The sequence below is a fragment of the Oncorhynchus keta genome, chromosome 32 (assembly GCF_023373465.1).
Source record: "Oncorhynchus keta strain PuntledgeMale-10-30-2019 chromosome 32, Oket_V2, whole genome shotgun sequence".
NCBI lineage: Eukaryota > Metazoa > Chordata > Actinopteri > Salmoniformes > Salmonidae > Oncorhynchus > Oncorhynchus keta.
Window position 1 is genome coordinate 19,660,779 of NC_068452.1, and position 19,817 is coordinate 19,680,595.

General features: G+C 45.1%; 1 protein-coding gene across 10 annotated transcripts in view; it reads right to left on the reverse strand.

The window, feature by feature from the left end:
* Positions 1 to 19,817, reverse strand: part of LOC118365768 (rho GTPase-activating protein 23-like) — a 47,587-nt gene that overhangs the window by 25,122 nt on the left and 2,648 nt on the right. For 8 of the 10 annotated variants that reach the window (XR_008088512.1, XM_052490816.1, XM_052490811.1 and 5 more), the window contains 5 exons: positions 11,112 to 11,309; positions 7,811 to 7,835; positions 7,361 to 7,447; positions 6,452 to 6,530; positions 1,381 to 1,441 (listed from right to left, as the gene is read on the reverse strand). Coding sequence is in view for 8 of the 10 variants with exons in the window: in XM_052490816.1 (XP_052346776.1) it covers positions 1,381 to 1,441; positions 6,452 to 6,530; positions 7,361 to 7,447; positions 7,811 to 7,835; positions 11,112 to 11,309 (450 nt within the window). In the remaining 2 variants the exon portion in view is untranslated. Of the gene's footprint in view, positions 1 to 226; positions 601 to 1,380; positions 1,442 to 6,451; positions 6,531 to 7,360; positions 7,448 to 7,810; positions 7,836 to 11,111; positions 11,310 to 19,817 lie in introns of those variants that run through there. The other 2 variants (XM_052490812.1, XM_052490817.1) reach the window with 2 other exon arrangements.

A 19,817-nucleotide genomic window follows, 5' to 3' on the forward strand; every position in this document is an offset into this window, starting at 1 on the left:
CACTGACTTAAAACAGCAGCAAATCTGGATCTATCAAAACCAGCACAGAGTCTCACTGCTACAGCTAGCTTGATCCAATATACCCGCAACAACAACACACATCTGAAGCATCGTTCAGCGTTCAAGCCCCCCAAGCTACAGCCGCAACACCGATTAAGAAACGACAAAGCCACAGACTTAAAACATCTTTGCCCGAAATGAATTCACATCAAAAGGCAACACTTACAGATGAAGTGTTCAGCTGGTGTTCAGGCTTCACCTCAGAGAGCAGGGCAGGCCCACACTCAGTCTGGCAGTGTCTCTCAGGCTCAATACTGGCTTGAAGTCACTCACAGAGGAAGAGGAGAGGAGGGGAACTCCTCAATGCACCAGTCTGTTTGCTTCCCACAGACACTAACACTCCCGCCGCTACGATTTTACCACTCTCTTCCCTTCTTTCTCGAGGTTATGTCTCAACTTCTTCTTTACACTCCTCTTTTTGTCTCTCTCGCTGTTCTTTTCTGCCATCTGTCGAACTTTCTTCTTCGTTCAGTATGCCGTCCTCAGACAAGCCTTTCCAAAGTCCCTCTTCCCTCTCTCTCTCTCTCTCTCTCTCTCACTCTACCCTGTGGGAGGGTGGAAGGGGGCGTAACTAGTGCTGATGATGTCACCATTGGAATGCAACCGATGCCCGTGGTGCAGTGAGGGGCAGAGTGAGAGGAGAGGAGGGTGGAGGAGTGGAGGGGTATGGGAGTGGTAGTGGGGTTGAAGGAGGACAGTATTTGGAAGGGGAAAGAAAGGGTGCTTGGGGGGTAGGGGTTTGTGTGTGTGTGTGTGAGAGAGAGAGAGAGAGAGAGAGAGAGAGAGAGAGAGAGAGAGAGAGAGAGAGAGAGAGAGAGAGAGAGAGAGAGAGAGAGAGAGAGAGAGAGAGAGAGAGAGAGAGAGAGAGAGAGAAAGGCCCAAGTCGGGCGCCCAGGTCTGGGAGGTTGTGTCAGCGTTCTTGCCCCTGGGTTGCGCCTCCTGGTCCAGAGGAGAGGCTCTGCTCTGCTCTGCATGTCTGGTCATGTGTGTGTGGAGCAATTTATGGACTGAGGCAAAGCGCGTGTGTGTGTGTGTGGGTAGCTGCTTGTCATGTGACGCTTCTACAGAACTTTGGATAATAGCTTGAATGAATGTGTGTTGTAATCCAGCTACAGGCGAGAAAGCATCTGCGTGACAGTGAGGTCAGTGAAGCTAGTTCCTGAGAGTTGAGAATTTCAACTCAAAGCAAAGGAATGACAAGAACGACTATATCCAAGATGTTATCTCTCCGTAGTATTAGTATTCCTAAATCAATTCAGTTATCAGGAGAGAGTTGAGTATTTCTATTAGGGTGTAGTGTGGCAGAAATATCATACTCACACTTACCAGCTGCAGCACGTCTTCATCTTTTGGCATTATAGAGAGCTCCAACACACTCTCACTGTGGAGGGATCGAGAAGGAAGGCGAGAGGGACAAGGACGGGAGAGGGCAAAGAGAGGGGGAACCGAAGAGAGGGGAGAGAAGGAGGAAGGGGAGAAGGGAAAAAGGAACACAGATGGAACGATAGAAAAACAATTATAATTCCACATTTTTTCCCAAACTCATCGTGTTACAGTAAGCGAACACTTTCCCCCCAGTTGTGACGAAGGGTTTTGTTTTGCTTTGAGATGAGTTGATCAGCAGCAACCATGTCACAGGAGACCCTGTTGACGATGACCCTGTTGACTCTACTGCTCTCAGTGGATGTGTTCCGGACACTCATTGAGCCAAGCTATTCCCTTTAGGAGGTTTATACTCACACAAGTCGAGGAAGACTTTACACAACTGGAACATGTTCCACACTCCAGAATGATGCTGTACATACATAAAACATACATGTCTCGTACATAAACGACACCCACACATAATGGTGCATTCGGAAGGTATTCAGACCCCTTGACCTTTTCTACGTTGTTACATTACAGGCTTATTCTAAAAAGGATTCAATGTAAAAAATGTTCCTCATCAGTCAACACACAATACCTCATAAATACAAAGTGACATTTTTTTTTGCAAATGTATAAAAAAAAAACACTAACAGAAATGCATTATGTGCCAGTCCAGAATTCGGCCAATGTCAGATGGATGATCTAAGGAAACAGAACACGATGCTGAAATGTACTGTGGACTGTATTCATAGCAAGGTGGAGGTGGTGCAAAGGGAGAACAAACAACTTAACAACTTCAATGCGGAACAGTCTACTATTCTCAGGGATACCGGAGAATGACAACAACAGAGGCTGTGAGGACACAGTCCGAGACTTTATGTCAACTCAACTGAAACTGCCCACGGATGTTGTGCGTAATGTCACTTCGTCCAGAGTCCATAGAATGGGTAAGGCCTCTGGGGAATAGGCCACTGGCTATTATTGCATGTTTTGACAAATTTAAGCAAAAGGAAATGACGAAGGGCAGGTGCAGAGAACTCAGAAACACTGATTCTGGAATGAATGATCACTTAACGGGATTTCAGCCATAAGAAGGTTTTTAACTTGGTCAACATAAATAATATTCATATTTTGGCTTTGACCGAAACACATTTAGATGCATCTGTAAATGATGGGCAAATTAACATTCAAGGATATAGTCTACTGAGAAGGGACAGGAATAGGAATGGTAGGGGTGTAGCACTGTAAATTCAGAATCATATACCCTTTAAGAGGAGTGATGATCTTAATGTATGTCAAATAGAGGCACTATGGGCTCAAGTACATCTGCCTCACCAGGCAGCCATATTGGTAGGATGTGTGTATAAACCTCCTAGCTTTAAGGTGGCCTATCTGGATGACTTATGTACTGGGTTTGACCAGGCCACAGATAGCAACAGAGATGTATTTATCTTGGGTGATTTTAATATACATTTCAAGGATCATAATCATTCGAATAGAACTAAATTGATGAGATATGCAGAGAACTGTGGTTTGAAACAAATGGTAAATGATACTACTAGATCATCAACTAAGTTGGGTCATCGTTCAGATACATGCATTGATCTGATTTTCTGTAATATACCATTGCAATGCTTAAAAGCCAGATCAATGCCAGTGGGCTGGACAGACCATAATATTGTGACCATAACCGTGAACACCAAGGTTCCAAGGAAACCCCCAAGGATTGTGGTCAACAGAAAATGTTCAAACATTTAATCATGAGCTATTTCAAAATGATTTGGCTGCTGTACCCTGGGAGCTGATGTATCTAGAGGAGGATTTAAATCACACTACAGAATGTTTTATTGATTTGCTCACTGAGGTAATGGACCATCATGCATTGAATCTAAGAAGAAAAAAAATATTTTACAGCAATGCTTTTATTGATTGTAAAAATGATTGTAAAAAGGTATGGAATACAGTTAAGGGCTTACTTGGTACATCTATCTCATCATGCCCATCTAGTGTGGAGGTTGACGGAAGAACAATAACAAAACCAGCTGACATTGTCAATCATCTTGCAGATTTATTTTACAAAGACAATTCATTTACTGAGCAATAATGTAAACACACATTCTTCCAAACAAGCTATTGTCCAATGGATTGATGATCATATTATGAGCAACAAGACCTGCTCTTTTAGTCTACAAATGGTGTCAGTAGAGGAGGTGTTAAACGTATTGAAGTCATTACCTGATGGTAAATCTACAGGTTATGATCTTATGGACAAATTTTTACTTCGCTATGCTGCTCCCCAGATTGCAGCTCCACTGAAATACATACTTATTTGGTCACTGGAACAGGGGATGTTGGCAAATGTATGGAAGCATGCGAAACTGTGTCCTATTCCGAAAGACAGCAAAGAACCCATTACTCCTGCCAATAGTCGACCAATTAGTAACCTCCCTTCACTCAGTAAGATATTGGAGGGTATTGTGAGAAGACAAATATGGGAGTACATGGAAAAGAATGATCTGATTACATCCAATCAGCATGCTTATCGCAAAAAACATTCCACTACCACTGCATTGGTTGACATGACTGACCAGTGGCTCAATGCTATGGATAATGGCAGGTTTGTTGGTGTACAATTTTTTGATTTTAGTGCAGCATTTGATTTAGTGGATCACAAAATAATTTTGACAAAATTAATGCATTATGGTTTTAAGAAGGTAGCATTGAATTGGGTACAGTCATATCTAACTGACAGGAAACAGTCCACCTATATCAATGGTTCATTTTCTTCCCCTCATGCTTTAAGCTGTGGAATACCGCAGGGCAGCTGCCTTGGGCCACTTCTTTATTTAATATCTACCAACGACCTTCCTTATGCCTTATCTGAAACTCAAGCTACTATATTTGCAGATGATACTACAATTTATACAGCAAGACAATCGGTTCAACAGGTATAGCAAGCTTTACAAGGAGATTTGGAGAATATCAGGGAGTGTGTTTTGCCGGAAAAAACTTGTTTTAAACACCAAGAAAACCAAAGTTATGTTGGTCTGTTCCACTAGGAAAAGGCCAACACAAGTATGGGGGAGTACAAATTGAGGAAGTGTCAGAAACCAAACTACTGGGAGTGCAGCTAGACAACTGCTTATCATGGTCTTCTCAAATAACTAATCTATGTAAAAAATAAAATAAAAAATAAAAACAGCATGCATGATCAGAAGGACAGCTAAATATTTACCAGGAAAGATTCTTAAGCAAATAACACAAACATTAATTTGAGAGTCAGGTGAACTACTGTTCTGTGGTCTGGGGAAATGCATCAGCAAGTGAAGTTAGGAGGCTGCAGAATGCACAGAACAAAGCATCAAGGATTGTTTTACGGTGGAGATATGGTTCTTCTGTTGTAGTCATGTGCAATGCTCTTGGTTGGTCGAAATTCAAAAAGATAATTGAAAAAAACATGTTTATTTTATTTCATAATATACACCATTTAAAACAACCAAACTCTATTCCCAATGGTATTCAGTTAGTAAGAGACAGATATTCAGTTAATACTAGGAACAGATTGTCCATAGATTGTGTTATCCAGACAGAAAAGAGAAATCGGCAAAATAACTTTTCGATTTAGAGCAATAAAGAAATGTAATCATTTAACTGAGCAAACCAGAAACCTTTCAATATATACATTTAAACAATACTTTAAAACGATTTCAATATAATACATAGGAAAGTTGTGCTGGACTATGGTAGATGAAGAATCAATATATATATGTTAGTGTATTTTGTCTGTTTGTAACAGTGTGTTATATGTGAAAATGTGCTTGTATTATACATTGTATTTGAATGTTTAAGGACTCTTGGAAACTCCAAATTAGGACTAAAAGAGATCCAAATCAAATCAAATCTCTGCAGCACTCCACTAATCAGGCCTTTATGGTAGAGTGGCCAGACAGAAGACACTCCTCAGTAAAATGCACATGACAGCCCGCTTGGAGTTTGCCAAAAGGCACCTAAAGGACTCTCAGACCATGGAAAACAAGATTCTCTGCTCTGATGAACCAAGATTGAACTCTTTGGCCTGAATGCCAAGCATCACGTCTGGAGGAAACCTGGCACCATCCCTATGGTGAAGCATGGTGTTGGCAGCATCATGCGGTGGGGATGTTTTTCAGCTGCAGGGACTGGGAGACTAGTCAGGATCGAGGGAAAGATGAACGGAGCAAAGTACAGAGATATCCTTAATGAAAGCCTGCTCCAGAGAGCTCAGGACCTCAGACTGTGGTGAAGGTTCACCTTCCAACAGGACAACAACCCTAAGCACACAGTCAAGACAACGCAGGAGTTTCTTCGGGGCAAGTCTCTAAATGTCCTTGAGTGGCCAAGCCAGAGCCCGGACTTGAAAATCGCTGGAGAGACCTGAAAATAGCTGTGCAGTGATGCTCCCCATTCAGCCTGACAGAGCTTGAGAGGATCTGCAGAGAAGAATGGGAGAAGCACCCCAAATACTGGTGTGCCAAGCTTGTAGCATCATACCCAAGAAGACTCAACGCTGTAATCGCTGACAAAGGTGCTTCAACAAAATACTGAGTAAATGGTCTGAATACTTATGTAAATGTTATATTTCAATATATTTTTTATTCACCCTCTGAATAGCACACACACACAATCTATGTCTCAAGTCTTAAAAATAATGATTTAATCGGTCTCCTCCCCTTTATCTAAACTAATTGACATGGATCGAACACATTTCTAAAAAAACTTTTTTTGGGGGTCATTATGGGCTATTGTGTGTAGATTGATGAGGGGGAAAAAACTATTTAATCCATTTTAGAATAAGGCTGTAACGTAACAAAAATGTGGAAATAGTCAAGGGGTCTGAATACTTTCCGAATGCATTTTACACACTGTGGGTACACACACACACACACACACACACACACACACACACACACACACACACACACACACACACACACACACACACACACACACACACACACACGCACACACACACGCACACTCCTACCTGTTCTGTATGAGGGCGATCACCTGGGAGTAAGTTTTCCCCAGGACACTCTCTCCATTCACCTTCACCAGCCGATCCCCTGCAACACACATACATACATATTTAAATCACAGTAGGACCAAACACTGCACAGATATTCAGTGATACACTCTCAATTACAAAATAAAAAGGGAGCAACCGCTCCACCCCCAGACACAGGACACCAGCAGAGGGATATCCTGGTGGGTCAGGTCAGGGAGACAAGGTCAGGGAGACCCCAGACCCAGACTTCCTGCTGGGGGATGGGTATGGGATGGCTGAGAGGGGAGTTTGGTAGGCACTGGGGATTTGTGTAGGGAAATATAAAACTATGTGCTTGCAGTAGGTGCTGTGAAGTCGGGAAGGACAAGGTGTCACCTAGGGGTTTGTCGTGTGTTGACATACCGGATCATAAGCCTGAGGCAAAATGCTTGTATCCGAGTCATTCGTTATGTGTTCGTGTGTGGATGTGTTTTGGTGGTGCAAGTGTGTGTGTGTGTGTGTTTGAGACTGCGTATATATTCATATAGGAGTAATGGTTTAGCTTGGCTGGGCTGCAGGGAGAGGAATGCTGCCCAGCTTAGCCTGCAAGACACAACAGGAAATTGTTTGCTGGGTATTTGTCAGTCTGTGTCATTCTGTTCTCATCAGTATCATTACTAATTTCCTAAGACAATAATGCAACTTTAATGTGCGTGTGTTTTTGCTGAACGTGGTCTGCTTAGTATCCTTGTTGAATCGTTGTCAGCACCTGACTCCCGCTCCCTCTCATCATCTATGTGTGATCATGTCTGATGCTCTTAGGGTTAATTCCATTGCAAATCAGACAGTTCCCGCACACACTCAATCTCCCGTCCCTCTCGTTCTCTTTCAGACAGACGTTTTCCTTACCTGTACACAAGCCACCCTGGTGAGCGGGACCTCGCTCTCTCACATTCTTGACAAATATGGTGTCCATTGGCTCCAATCTACTTCTCCCTACATGGAACATGTAGTATGTTACTGTCACTTCATTCTTCAAGTGATCAACTAGGAACTGGTGATAACTATTGAATACATCATTGCCCACTGGGCAAAGACGTCAATTCATCGTCTATTCAATGTTGGTTCGACCGAGTCTCTTTGAAATGACGTGGACACAATGTTGATTCAACCAGTGTGAGTCTAGTGGGAATATACGATGCACATCAATATGACGTGACCATAAACACGGCCAATAATCCAACTGAGACTCAATAAAAGGACAACTCTATGCACAGGTCCAAGTGGCTCGAGTGGCGGTGACGTCATCGAGAGACCAGAGTCTAGTGGTGATGGTGTAGACGGAGGGAGGTGACTTACCCTTCCCATTCCCGTTCTCCTCGTCCTGTGAAGACAATGAAAAACCACATCAACACTGATATCCAGGCCCATACAGACAATGTTGCCCAGGGAACAAAGTGCCATGGCAACCTAAACACCTGTTCACAGAACGTCCACCTCTTTCCAGGAAACCAGAATGGCACGGATATTAGGAAGGGTGGAGTTGGGTGAGGAAACAGCCATGACACCTTAAACTAGTGTACAACAGAAGTGTATCTGTGTGCACGACAGACACTGTGCATGAACAAGAAGCTCAAGGGACACTCTGAGCGTTTGACAGCTTCCATTCACACTAACAACCGCACGTGCACACCAGAGGAGGCTGGTGGGGGGAGCTATAGGAGGATGGGCTTATTGTAACGGCTGGAATGGAATAAATGCAACAGAGTCTAACATATCCTCCTCTAGCTCCTCCCAACAGCCTCCTCTGGTGTGCACGTGCGGTTTATAGTGTGAATGGAAGCTGCCAAAATCCCCTAAACTCTCGCTCATGCAGTGTCTGTCTCTTCGCAAAACAAATGGCAGTTCAACCATGTAGCTCTTCTTATACAAGCTGATTAGTATGTGAGGAGTGACTTCACTGGTATCCCAGCCAGGTCTCTCAGACAAACAGACCTGTTCTGGTTTATGAGCACCTAACGTTCAGCACACACACAGCAGAGACACTCAGACGGGTTTGACTGTCTGCAGGTGGTGATGTCATTACACAGAGCCAAACACGTGTAGTTGTCTGCGTCAGACAGACGAGGGCAGCACTGAGCACACAGTCTGTCTATCATAGGTGCTGTTTGATAGGGTGATAGACTGATGTAGGCGCGCACACGCAAGCACACACACACACACACATACACACACTGAGCTGAGTGGACAGTTTGGGGTGAGTGAGGGGCAGGGTGGACTGACTGGCTCCTGCCTGGCTTTAGGCAGAGCTGAGTGGGCTCATTCCTGACTCCACAGACAATAGTGTGGGTTTATGGCCAGAGAAAGGAGGGCTGCCGCCCCAGAATAGAGCCAGGAGCCAGGGACGCTCCCCAGCTGAGCTGACCACCCCTGTCTGGACACACGCGGGCCTGGGGTGGGGCTGAGGACCGAGAGATGGAGGTGTACTATCCTCATCTCTACATCTCTCTCAGATTATCTCTCTCCCTGTGGATATAGATGTCGGGTTAGGGACAGCTGTCATGCATGCACTGATATATGTCCGTTAGGACAATCACCAGGCATTTGTCCATGATGAAGGGAGTCCCTAATGAGGGGCAGTCACCCCTGAGGCCCCTTCAGATGGGTAGGGACAGAGGGCTGGTTTCTCTGTGCCACTCGCTGCCCCTCACAGCAGCATGTGACCCTGGGGACAGGACAGGGCAGGCAGCAGTGGGCCCATTGTCTGTGGTGGTCCTGGTAGAGGGCATGGTACTGTCGGTCCAGGCTGGGGGTAATGTGAGAGTGGTACCAGGCAGGCCAGGACAACAGAGCCTATTGACACTGGGTGTCTCTCAAATGGCACCCTATTCCTTTATAGTGCACTACTTTTAACCAGGGCCCGTTGGGCTGTGGTCTAAAGTAGTACACTATATAGGGAATAGGGTCCCATTTTTTTGGAACGCACCCACTGTGTCCTGTCCTTACTGCAGCTGCTGGGCTGGGGGCTGAAGGGGGGAGGGGGTTCATCATAATAGGGCCCTTGTTTCGGCTGGCTGTAACCCCCCTGTCCCCCCTCCCCCGTCCCTCTATTTCACATCTGTAGCTCTGTCTTCCCCCACACCTCAGAGAACAAAACAAAAACACCCACCGGGGAGATTCTTTTTCTGAGGAGATTGTTATCTATGATGCTGAATGGCTGTATAGTTAAGACAGAACATATATTTCAGTAAAACACGGTTGCTGTCCCTGTACCGTTTCTTACAGCAGTGCCCTCCTTTTGGAAAAAGGAAAACGTGAGCCAAAAGGCACACGGGCAGTGGTAGCTTTGTCTGCCCACAGACGGTAAAACAGGCTGCCAATGGCACTCTCTCTCTCTCTCTCCTTAAATCGGTCATACAGGAAGGAGTATGGAGGTTGTGTATCACCGGAGTTGCATCCCCTTCTGTCCTTCGCTTGTTTATCCATCTCTACTCTAATGACAGGGCTCTTCTTATGGTATCCATCTGTCTATGTCCCTAATCTGATTAACTCATATGAGTCTACCCCAACACTTTAATTGGCTATGCTTGTTCAGTCCCTGCATTTAATTGGCTATGCTTGTTCAGTCCCTGCATTTAATTTGCTATGCTTGTTCAGTCCCTGCATTTAATTTGCTATGCTTGGCTCCCCCCATTGTGTCCTGATTCTCTTGACCTTACTGCTCCTATGTTCGGATCGACCTACGACCTTCCTGCCCTGTGATCTGATTGGTCCCGTCTTACTGCCCCCTTACAGCTCCAGTGATCTGATTGACTCCGCCTAGCTGCCCGTGTGATATGATTGGCTCAGTCTTAAAGGGATAATCCACCCTAGAGATGAAATGTGACGTGATACTTCATCAAGATACGGTTCTCATCACTGGAGAATATATTTTCTTCCTTCAACTACCATGGCACAAACCTGTTTTCTCCTCTAGTCTCCCTGCGAGTTGCCATAGCAGCCAGACTCGCACAGCTTTCAGCTAGAAAAGCCATCTCTACCAGGTCGAACACGGTGATATTGTAACTCCTAAATAAAGCAACACCTCACGGCACAACGCCTCTCCCCTATTTGACCTAGATAGTTTGTGTGTTTGTACTGATATGTAGACTACGTATGCCCCATGTTTAAATGGATGTAGTTCTGTCCTTGAGCTGTTCTTGTCTATTAATGTTCTGTATTATGTCTTGTTTCATGTTTTGTGTGGACCCCAGGAAGAATAGCTGCTGCTTTCGCAACAGATAATGGGAATCCTAATAAAATGCCAAAATTGATAGTGCAGTTTGTTTCTGGGATTTTACAACTAGCTACTGTAACTAACTTTACATGCTGATATTGACTTTGGTATTATGGTGTGTAGCAATTTTTTCTAGCTAGCTGCCTAGCTAGCCAGCCAGCCTTTCTGGAGAGAGCATTGCATTATGGGTTTTGTAGGCGACTTGATCTCTGCAGATTTCGACAAGTATGATTTTTTTCCTTCCTAATTTGTTCTACATTTTTCCTCACAACATATGTTGCGATTAGATATTAGCGTTATTTAACAATGTAAATCATAGGAATTTGTAGATTTGAGTGGATTACTCTTTTTAAAGCTCCATGTTGTCGTGTCCAGTGGTGGTACCTTGAGGCTGGTGTGCAGGGCAGACTCTGGTGGGTAGACGATGAAGTGGCGCAGCGTGAAGCCGAAGCCCTGTGAGTTCTTCTGGAGTAGTAGCGTCCGGGGGCCTTGCCAGCCAACGCCGACGCCCTCTCCTCGCGCCCCCATCGCAGGCCGAGGGTTGTCGCCTGCCGAGGAGAGCCCATCTCTCCACCCCTTTGCCTGTTGAACAGAGAGAGAATAAAAACATGTGAGACTCAGCTAATATCCCCAAAGCAATCACTTATGTCACCCCTCCAACGGTCAACACTCCATTAGTATTTAACCAGTTCCTCCTTCCACCAAGTATTCCCAGGAAAAAGTTTCAGAACTTTATGGAACTGGCACAGATCCATGCTATACTTGGAGCCATAACAACAAGAGAAACCCCAGAGTGACATCACCATTTAATGGGCTGTTGGCTACTTCATTAGAGTCTTCCCCTGCAGGCAGGAATAGGAATGTGTCTGTTTTTGTCCTGGGAGACTGGCGGACAATGAGTGTGTGTGTGTGTGTGTATCCATATGTTTTAATGCTAGTATGGGGAGAGGTGAGCACGGCTGGCCCATAGGGCCAGGCAGTCCCCACATGGCACCCAGCACCACAACAATGTCCCATAAACCACTAGGGGGACCTGGGGGGTTACGACCGCTGTCAGGAAGAGCCCAAATCTAGACGGTGTGGAGCGCGGGGGTTACATTCCTAGCACACTCAGGAGTGCTCAGGATGGAACTCTAGACAATTAAGGAATGCCTGTAACCAATCAGGTTTGACCTTGGTCAGGTCATAGTTCACCAGAGTGCTGTGAAAGGGTCAGGGTGATTCAGAGTAGATTTCCACTCATTTTCCCCAAAGAAGGCAAATACCAAACATGACAGATACACGCGAGAACTAACACTTTGATGCTGCTGCCACAACCCACATTTCAAACACAACCACTTGACCAAACAGGGATGGGAGGGAGACACAGCCTTCCTAAATGTAGATTAGCCTGTTTGGTCAAAATACCTATTGACTCTTCTCTATGGAAGTACAGTTACTTAATTGTACCGGTGTCTCTCCTCCTGACTCTCCACTCTGAGGGTGTGTGTGTGTGTGTTAGCACTTTATACTCGTACCAGTATACGGGTTGAAAATGGCAGATTTGACCACTGATAAGCGCCTATATTGGAATGCAGTGGCTGTACCGTAACAAGCTATACATGACATCAGAGCCCAGGGTCTCCACTTCACATCGCTTTAAGGGTTTTGACTGACAGACGTTCTGAACTACGTGCGCCACGTGATGAAGTCTCTCCCGCTAATTGGGCAACTTTTGCAAATGTTGTTGTCGTCTGAATGAGGGAAGTGCCGTAAATGAAGAGGTCCCGATGTCTTTCGAAAGATGAGAGGTTGAAAGTTATAATAAATACAGTTTTGGCGTCATACAAGCAAGACAAAACACCCGTCAGTCCAAATGTGCACTTCACATTTACATTTGGGATTTATAATGGACCGTTTTTGGATTGCGTAAACAACGGTAATTGTGGGGTAAAAAAAAATACAAAATACAAGTGCACTTGCTCTAGTTCCTCAACAGCACAGCTAGGAGAGCTTTAAAAAAGCACTTTATAGTTGAAGACTGTTCTTTGAGTCATAAAAATGGCATTAAAATTACTTTGGAACTGTGCACACTTTGAAGTGGTGTGTGTGGCCACTTGGAGACACCAGTTGGTCCTCTCACTCAAACCCTTGTAATCTTATATTGTACCTACCCCACATTCTCTAAGAATATTCTTATCATGTTACTGAATGTATTCAGAGTATTATCAGATTTCGTTATCAACAAGTGTGTGAAAAAGTACATTAAATGTCAAATGCACATAAAATCAATAGTGTAATGTTTGTATTCAGTCTTGTGTCAGACGAATGGTTCTCACCTTTAGCCTAATAATGTTCCCATAATCTCCAAACTGTTCACCTTTTAATCGCTACCATGGTTATGCATATGCTTTTCATATTTCTTCTGTAAAAACATGTCAACGTATCCCTATTCATATAGGTTAGTTCCCATGTGTGGAAGGGGTTAACCCCCAACACAAACCCTATACAGTGACGTGCGAAAGTATTCATCCCCTTGGCATTTTTCCTATTTTGTTGCCTTACAACCTGGAATTAAAATAGTTTTTTTGGGGGTGTATCATTTGATTCACACAACATACCTACCACTTTGAAGATGTAAAACATTTTTTTTGTGTGAAACAAACAAGAAATAAGACAAAAAAAACTGAAAACATGAGCGTGCATAACTGTTCCCCCCCCCCAAAGTTAATACTTTGTAGAACCACCTTTTGCAGCAATTGCAAATCTCTTGGGTTATGCCTCTATAAGCTTGGCACATCTAGGCACTGGGATTTTTGCCCATTCTTCAACAGAAAAACTGCTCCAGCTCCTTCAAGTTGGATGGGTTCCGCTGGTGTACAACAATCTTTAAGTCATACCACAGATTCTCAATTGGATTGAGGTCTGGGCTTTGACTAGGCCATTCCAAGACATTTAATGTTTCCTCTTAAACCACTCGAGTGTTGCTGCAGCAGTATTCTTAGAGACATTGTCCTGCTGGAAGGTGAACCTCCGTCCCAGTCTCAAATTTCTTGAAGACTGAAACAGGTTATCCTCAAGAATGTCCCTGTATTTAGCGCCATCCATCATTCCTTCAATTCTGACCAGTTTCCCAGTCCCTGCCGCTGAAAAACATATCCACAGCATGATGCTGCCACCACCATGCTTCCCTGTGGGGATGTTGTTCTCGGGGTGATGAGAGGTGTTGGGTTTGCACCAGACATAGCGTTTTCCTTGATGGCCAAAAAGCTAAATTGGCATCTCATCTGACCAGAGAACCTTCTTCCATATGTTTTGGGAGTCTCCCACATGCCTTTTGGCGAACACCAAACGTGTTTTCTTATATTCTTTCTTAAGGCAATGGCTTTTTTTCTGGCCACTCTTCCATAAAGCCCAGCTCTGTGGAGTGTATGGCTTAAAATTGTCCTATGGACAGATACTCCCATCTCCGCTGTGGAGCTTTGCAGCACCTTCTGGGTTATCTTTGGTCTCTTTGTCGCCTCTGATTAATGCCCTCCTTGCCTGGTCCGTGAGTTTGGTGGGCAGCCCTCTCTTGGCATGTTTGTTGTGGTGCCATATTCTTTCCATTTTTTAATAATGGATTTAAATGGTGCTCCGTGGGATGTTCAACGTTTCAGATATTTTTTATAACCCAATCCCAATCTGTACTTCTCCACAACTTTGTCCCTGACCTGTTTGGAGAGCTCCTTTGTCTTCATGGTGCCGCTTGCTTGGTGGTGCCCCTTGCTTAGTGGTGTTGCAGAATCTGGGGCCTTTCAGAACAGGTGTATATATACTGAGATCATGTGACAGATCATGTGACACTTAGATTGTACACAGGTGGACATTATTTAACTAATTATGTGACTTCTGAAGGTAATAGGTTGCACAAGATATTATTTAGGGTCTTCATAGCAAAGGGTGTGAATGCATATGCACGCACCACTTTTCCGTTAATTTTGGGGGGAAATTGTTTTAAATTATACAAGTTATTTTTGACTTTCACTTCACCAATTTAGACTATTTTGTGTGTGTCCATTACATGAAATCCAAATAAAAATCAATTTAAATTACAGGTTGCAATGCAACAAAATAGGAAAAATGCCAAGGGGGGTGAATACTTTTGGAAGGCACTGTATTTCCCTTCCTGTGCCCCCTCCCCCCTCCACACACTCTGACCTCGCAGGGCCAATCACCCGGCCCGCTCAACAACAGGAAGTGGCAGGCTGGGGACAGGAAATATGGTACCGTAGAGGAGGGATAACCAGGCATACAGAGCACCCAGAAATAAAAAAAAACACAGGGGGTCAGCTCACTCAATATCCCTTGTGTCTACAATACAGTACCTCTCTCCTCTGTTCTTCCTTCCATTCTACCGCTCTCCCTTCTCCTCCCTTCCACCATCACCACATATACATTCTTGCCATATGATCCAGCTGGAGTGACCTTTACAACACATCCTCTCTTTGTCCTCCTCTCCTCTTTCCCGCTCGATGCACAGCTCTCCATATAGCCACTGATGTAACCGTGTGCTCACCATTTCACATTGCCCAAGAAATTCTCACATGAACAGACGAGAGGCATGAGAATAACATGGGAATAACAAGGGAGAACGTTTAAATGAGAGATGCATGAAAGTGGGGGGGAGGGAAGACAAGGGAGGAAAATAAAGGGAGAGTGAAAATGAAAGAGTAGGCTTAAGATCTGAAGAGAGAAAGAAAGAGACTAGCCAGAGGGAATTCCACAGAGGGAGCGGTTGGATTGAGACATGTTGAAACACATACTGACGGGGCCTGGCAAGGACGGGGGTGAGGAGAGCGAGGGAAGGAGAGAATGATAGAGAGAGGGAAGGAGCGAGTGGAGAAGAATGGAGTGAGAGCAGGCTGGGCCAAGTGCGAGACAGGTTCCAGCACGCTGGTTTTAACCGCACAGCCCCTCCCGGCGCTCGGAATACCAAACCCTGTGATTACCCCAAACACACAGAGACTGGAGCTCTGGGCCAGAGATGATTCCCACTGCCTGTCAGCCTGCCTGCCTGTCCCTGAGTGTGTGGGACGTCTGTGACTGCCTGGCTATTCTCCACTACCCCCCCAATAGTCTCCATCTAACTACAGTAAGTTACACTCCAGACTCTAGGTTACACTCCAGACATGAGATCTAACAACATTGGTTTTAAACGTACATCTGTCTCTCAGCTTATGTAAAACCAGACTGTATTTAGGCTACACCTGATAGTCTAGTCTGGACTCTCCTTTCCATGGCCACTCTCTCACCAACCTTCTAGATGAGAAAACCTTTCTCCAGTCTAGCCAATCCAAAAGGGGAACATTTGGCATTTCAGACTACTGGCATTTCACTCTGCAGTTCTCTGAAATGCCTAGATATCTCAAATCAAATTAAAGTGTATTGGCCGTGTACACAGATCTGCAGATGCTATCGCAAATGCTTGTGCTTCTAGCGTCAACAGTGCAGTAATACCTAGCAATAATACAGAAATACACAATTAATTCAGAAAAATAAAGAAATTAAGATATCAGAATGAGCAATGTCAGAATATAAATATATATACATATGTATACAAATGTACTGCATATACATCTAGTGGTGTGTAAAGACAGTATGGACAGTATATGAAAAGAAAATGTGTGTACAGCAGTAGTTATATAGTAGTTATATCTAGGACAAGCTCACATGAATAGGCTAATCGTGATATGCAAATTAAGCCACATGCCATTAATTAGGCTAATTATCACATCTACTGGCACCACAATGAAAACTCTTATTAAAATGCCACATGGGGCCCCCAGGAAACCATACACAATATTTCCCATCATTCCTATTAGTCTATATAACCACATCCACATTGTTTTCTATTGTGGTGGGTAGCAGACAGGTGTCCAACTATCCACTACATCAAATCAAACTTCATTACTCACATGCGCCGAATACAACAGGTGTAGTAGACCTTACAGTGAAATGCTTACTTACGAGCCCCTAACCAACAATGCAGTTTACAAAATACGGATAAGAATAAGAAATAAAAGTAACAAGTCATTAAAGAGCAGCAGTAAAATACAATAGTGAGGTTATATACAGGGGAAACCGGTACAGAGTCAAAGTGCGGGGGAACCGATTAGTTGAGGTAATATGTACATGTAGGTAGAGTTATTAAAGTGACTATGCATAGAAGATAACAACAGAGAGTAGCAGCCGTGTAAAAGAGGGGGAAGGGGGGTGCAGATAGTCTGGGTAGCCATTTGATTAGACGTTCAGGAGTCTTATGGCTTGGGGGTAGAAGCTGTTTAGAAGCCTCTTGGACCTAGACTTGGCACTCTGGTACCGCTTGCCGTGCGGTAGCAGCGAGAACAGTCTATGACTTGTGTGCCTGGAGTCTTTGACAACTTTTAGGGCCTTCCTCTGACACAGCCTGGTATAGAGGGACTGGATGGCAGGAAGCTTGGCCCCAGTGATGTTCTGGCCAGTTCGCACTACCCTCTGTAGTGCCTTGTGGTCGGAGGCCGAGCTGTTGCCATACCAGGCAGTGATGCAACCAGTTAGGATGCTCTCAATGGTGCAGCTGTAGAACCCTTTGAGGATCTGAGGGCCCATGGCAAATCTTTTCAGTCTCCTGAGGGGGAATACGTTTTGTCGTGCTCTCTTAATGACTGTCTTGGTGTGCTTGGACCATGTTAGCTTGTTGGTGATGTGGACACCAAGGAACTTGAAGCTCTCAACCTGCTCCACTACAGTCCCATTGATGAGAATGGGGGTGTGCTCGGTACTCTTTTTCCTGCAGGCCACAATCATCTCCTTTGTCTTGATCACATTGAGTGAGAGGTTCTTGTCTTGGCACCACACTGCCAGGTCTCTGACTTCCTCCCTATAGGCTGTCTCATCGTTGTTGGTGATCAGGCCTACCACCGTTGTGTCATTGGCAAACTCAATGATGATTTTGGAGTCGTGCCTGGCCTTGCAGTCATGAGTGAACGGGGAGTACAAGAGAGGACTGGGCATGCACCCCTGAGGGGCCCCCGTGTTGAGGATCAACGTGGCGGATATGTTGTTACATACCCTTACCACTTGGGGGGCGGCCCATCAGGAAGTCCAGGATTCAGTTGCAGAGGGAGGTGCTTAGTCCCAGGGTCCTTAGCTTATTGATGAGCTCTGAGGGCACTATGGTGTTGAACGCTGAGCTGTAGTCAATGAACAGCATTCTCACATAGGTGTTTGTGTTGTCCAGGTGGGAAAGGGCAGTGTGGAGTGCAATAGCGATTGCATCATCTATGGATCTGTTGGTGTGGTATGCAAACTGGAGTGGGTCTAGTGTTTCTGGGATGATGGTGTTAATGTGAGCCATGTTCGTATGAACCACGACATCACCAGCCTAAAGATGACACAGTTATGAAGTGATTATTAAGCTATATAATTAGTTCAGAGTCATTGAAATTGATGGTGAAGGAAAGGAATGCACAAACACACACTGGCGCCCGGCACTAGTGCCACTGGGGGAACAATGGTCTTTCAAACAGCTGAGAGATGCATCCCGTTTCAAAAGTGGAGCTTTACAGAGAGGTTACAAACGCTGACACGCTTTTAATCCAGAGACCCACTGTCCGCTCCGTAGCACTGGTCTGAGAGCTGGACGGATGGGTGTATTGGGGACGGGAGAAGGGAAAGGGACACAAACTGAAGTGATTAAATACTGCTACTTTAAGGGTCAATAGTTCTTCCTGGTCAGATCAGGTCGTCAGGAAAAACCCCAGGGACGCGACCACATCATCTACTGTATATCAAAGGCCCTACCACCTGTATAGTTGTCTCTCCTCCGGCTCCTCTCCAAGCCGGAATGCATGCTAGTTCAAGCTAGCATGACAGCCAACGTCTGACTGTTTTGTCGGGACAGACGAAAGGCCGGCCGCTGTACAAACAGTATTTCACAATAGAGGATAAACGGTCATTCAGCATACCTGACGCACAGCTTCAAGAGTAACGTCTCTGTCTTTTACACAACCGCCTGAATTCCTCCGTCTGTGTGTTGTGTGTGTGTGTGTGTGTGTGTGTGTTTGAACCTGTCCGAGAAGAAGAACCTGTCCGAGCCCTCTGTCAGATCAAGTCAGTTGATGTCACATCAGTTAAACAGGGTTTTCTCCTTGAGCAACTCCGCTGAATATGAATCTCCAGTAACCCCCCCCCCCATCCTCCCAAAAACGGTCTCTAACCTACACCCCAGGGGGAAATAGGTAGGACTGGAGAGGCCGAGGACAGCACAACTTAACTATCTGTATAAGTATCTTCTTGTTGTTTGCCTTAACCTGAGCTTTTAGTCTACACCGAACAAAAACATAAAACGCATCATGTAAAGTGTTAGTCCCATGTCTGTAATAAAGCCATTTTGTGGCGGGGCCTGGCTGCCAAGTGAACTGTAGCTCAGTGAAATCGTTGAAATTGTTGCGTGCTGCGTTTTGTATTTTTGTTCAGCATACATCCACAGATCCTAACCATAATAACCCAAACGCTCCTTAAAGGCCCACACCCAGTGGCATACAGGCAACAGTAAAGTCTAACAGGCTACTGGCTGTATCTAAATGTGTCTAGTCCCATCTGAGAGAGATACTGAGAGTGATGTGCGTTAAGGCCTCACCAACCTGGCCATTAAGAGCAACATTAGAATGACATCATCGCTGTGGCATTTAACTGGCCTTAGCCACAAACTGTTGCACTGGTGTTACTATCCTGGTCAACACAATTACAGAGGGAGATGGCTGAGATTCCAGGACTGATGCTGTCCACAGTATTGCGAGAGGCCATTACTGTACACAGACAGTGTGTTTACGCCAGCTGTGTCCATATACTATAGCCTGGCCGCTCATTCCCCTGCCTGCCCACATTCCCCAAGCCGCCATCTCTCAACTGTGTGTCTGAGAGAGAGACAGAGAGAGAGAGCAAACACACACTGCGCTTCACACACACACACACACACACACACGAGTGCACATGGATGAGAGATGCCCTGAATTCTGCAGGCCTGGAGGGCGCATTGCCTCCCCCCCCCCCTTTAACTGCCACATAACAAGCCCCTTCGCCTGCCTT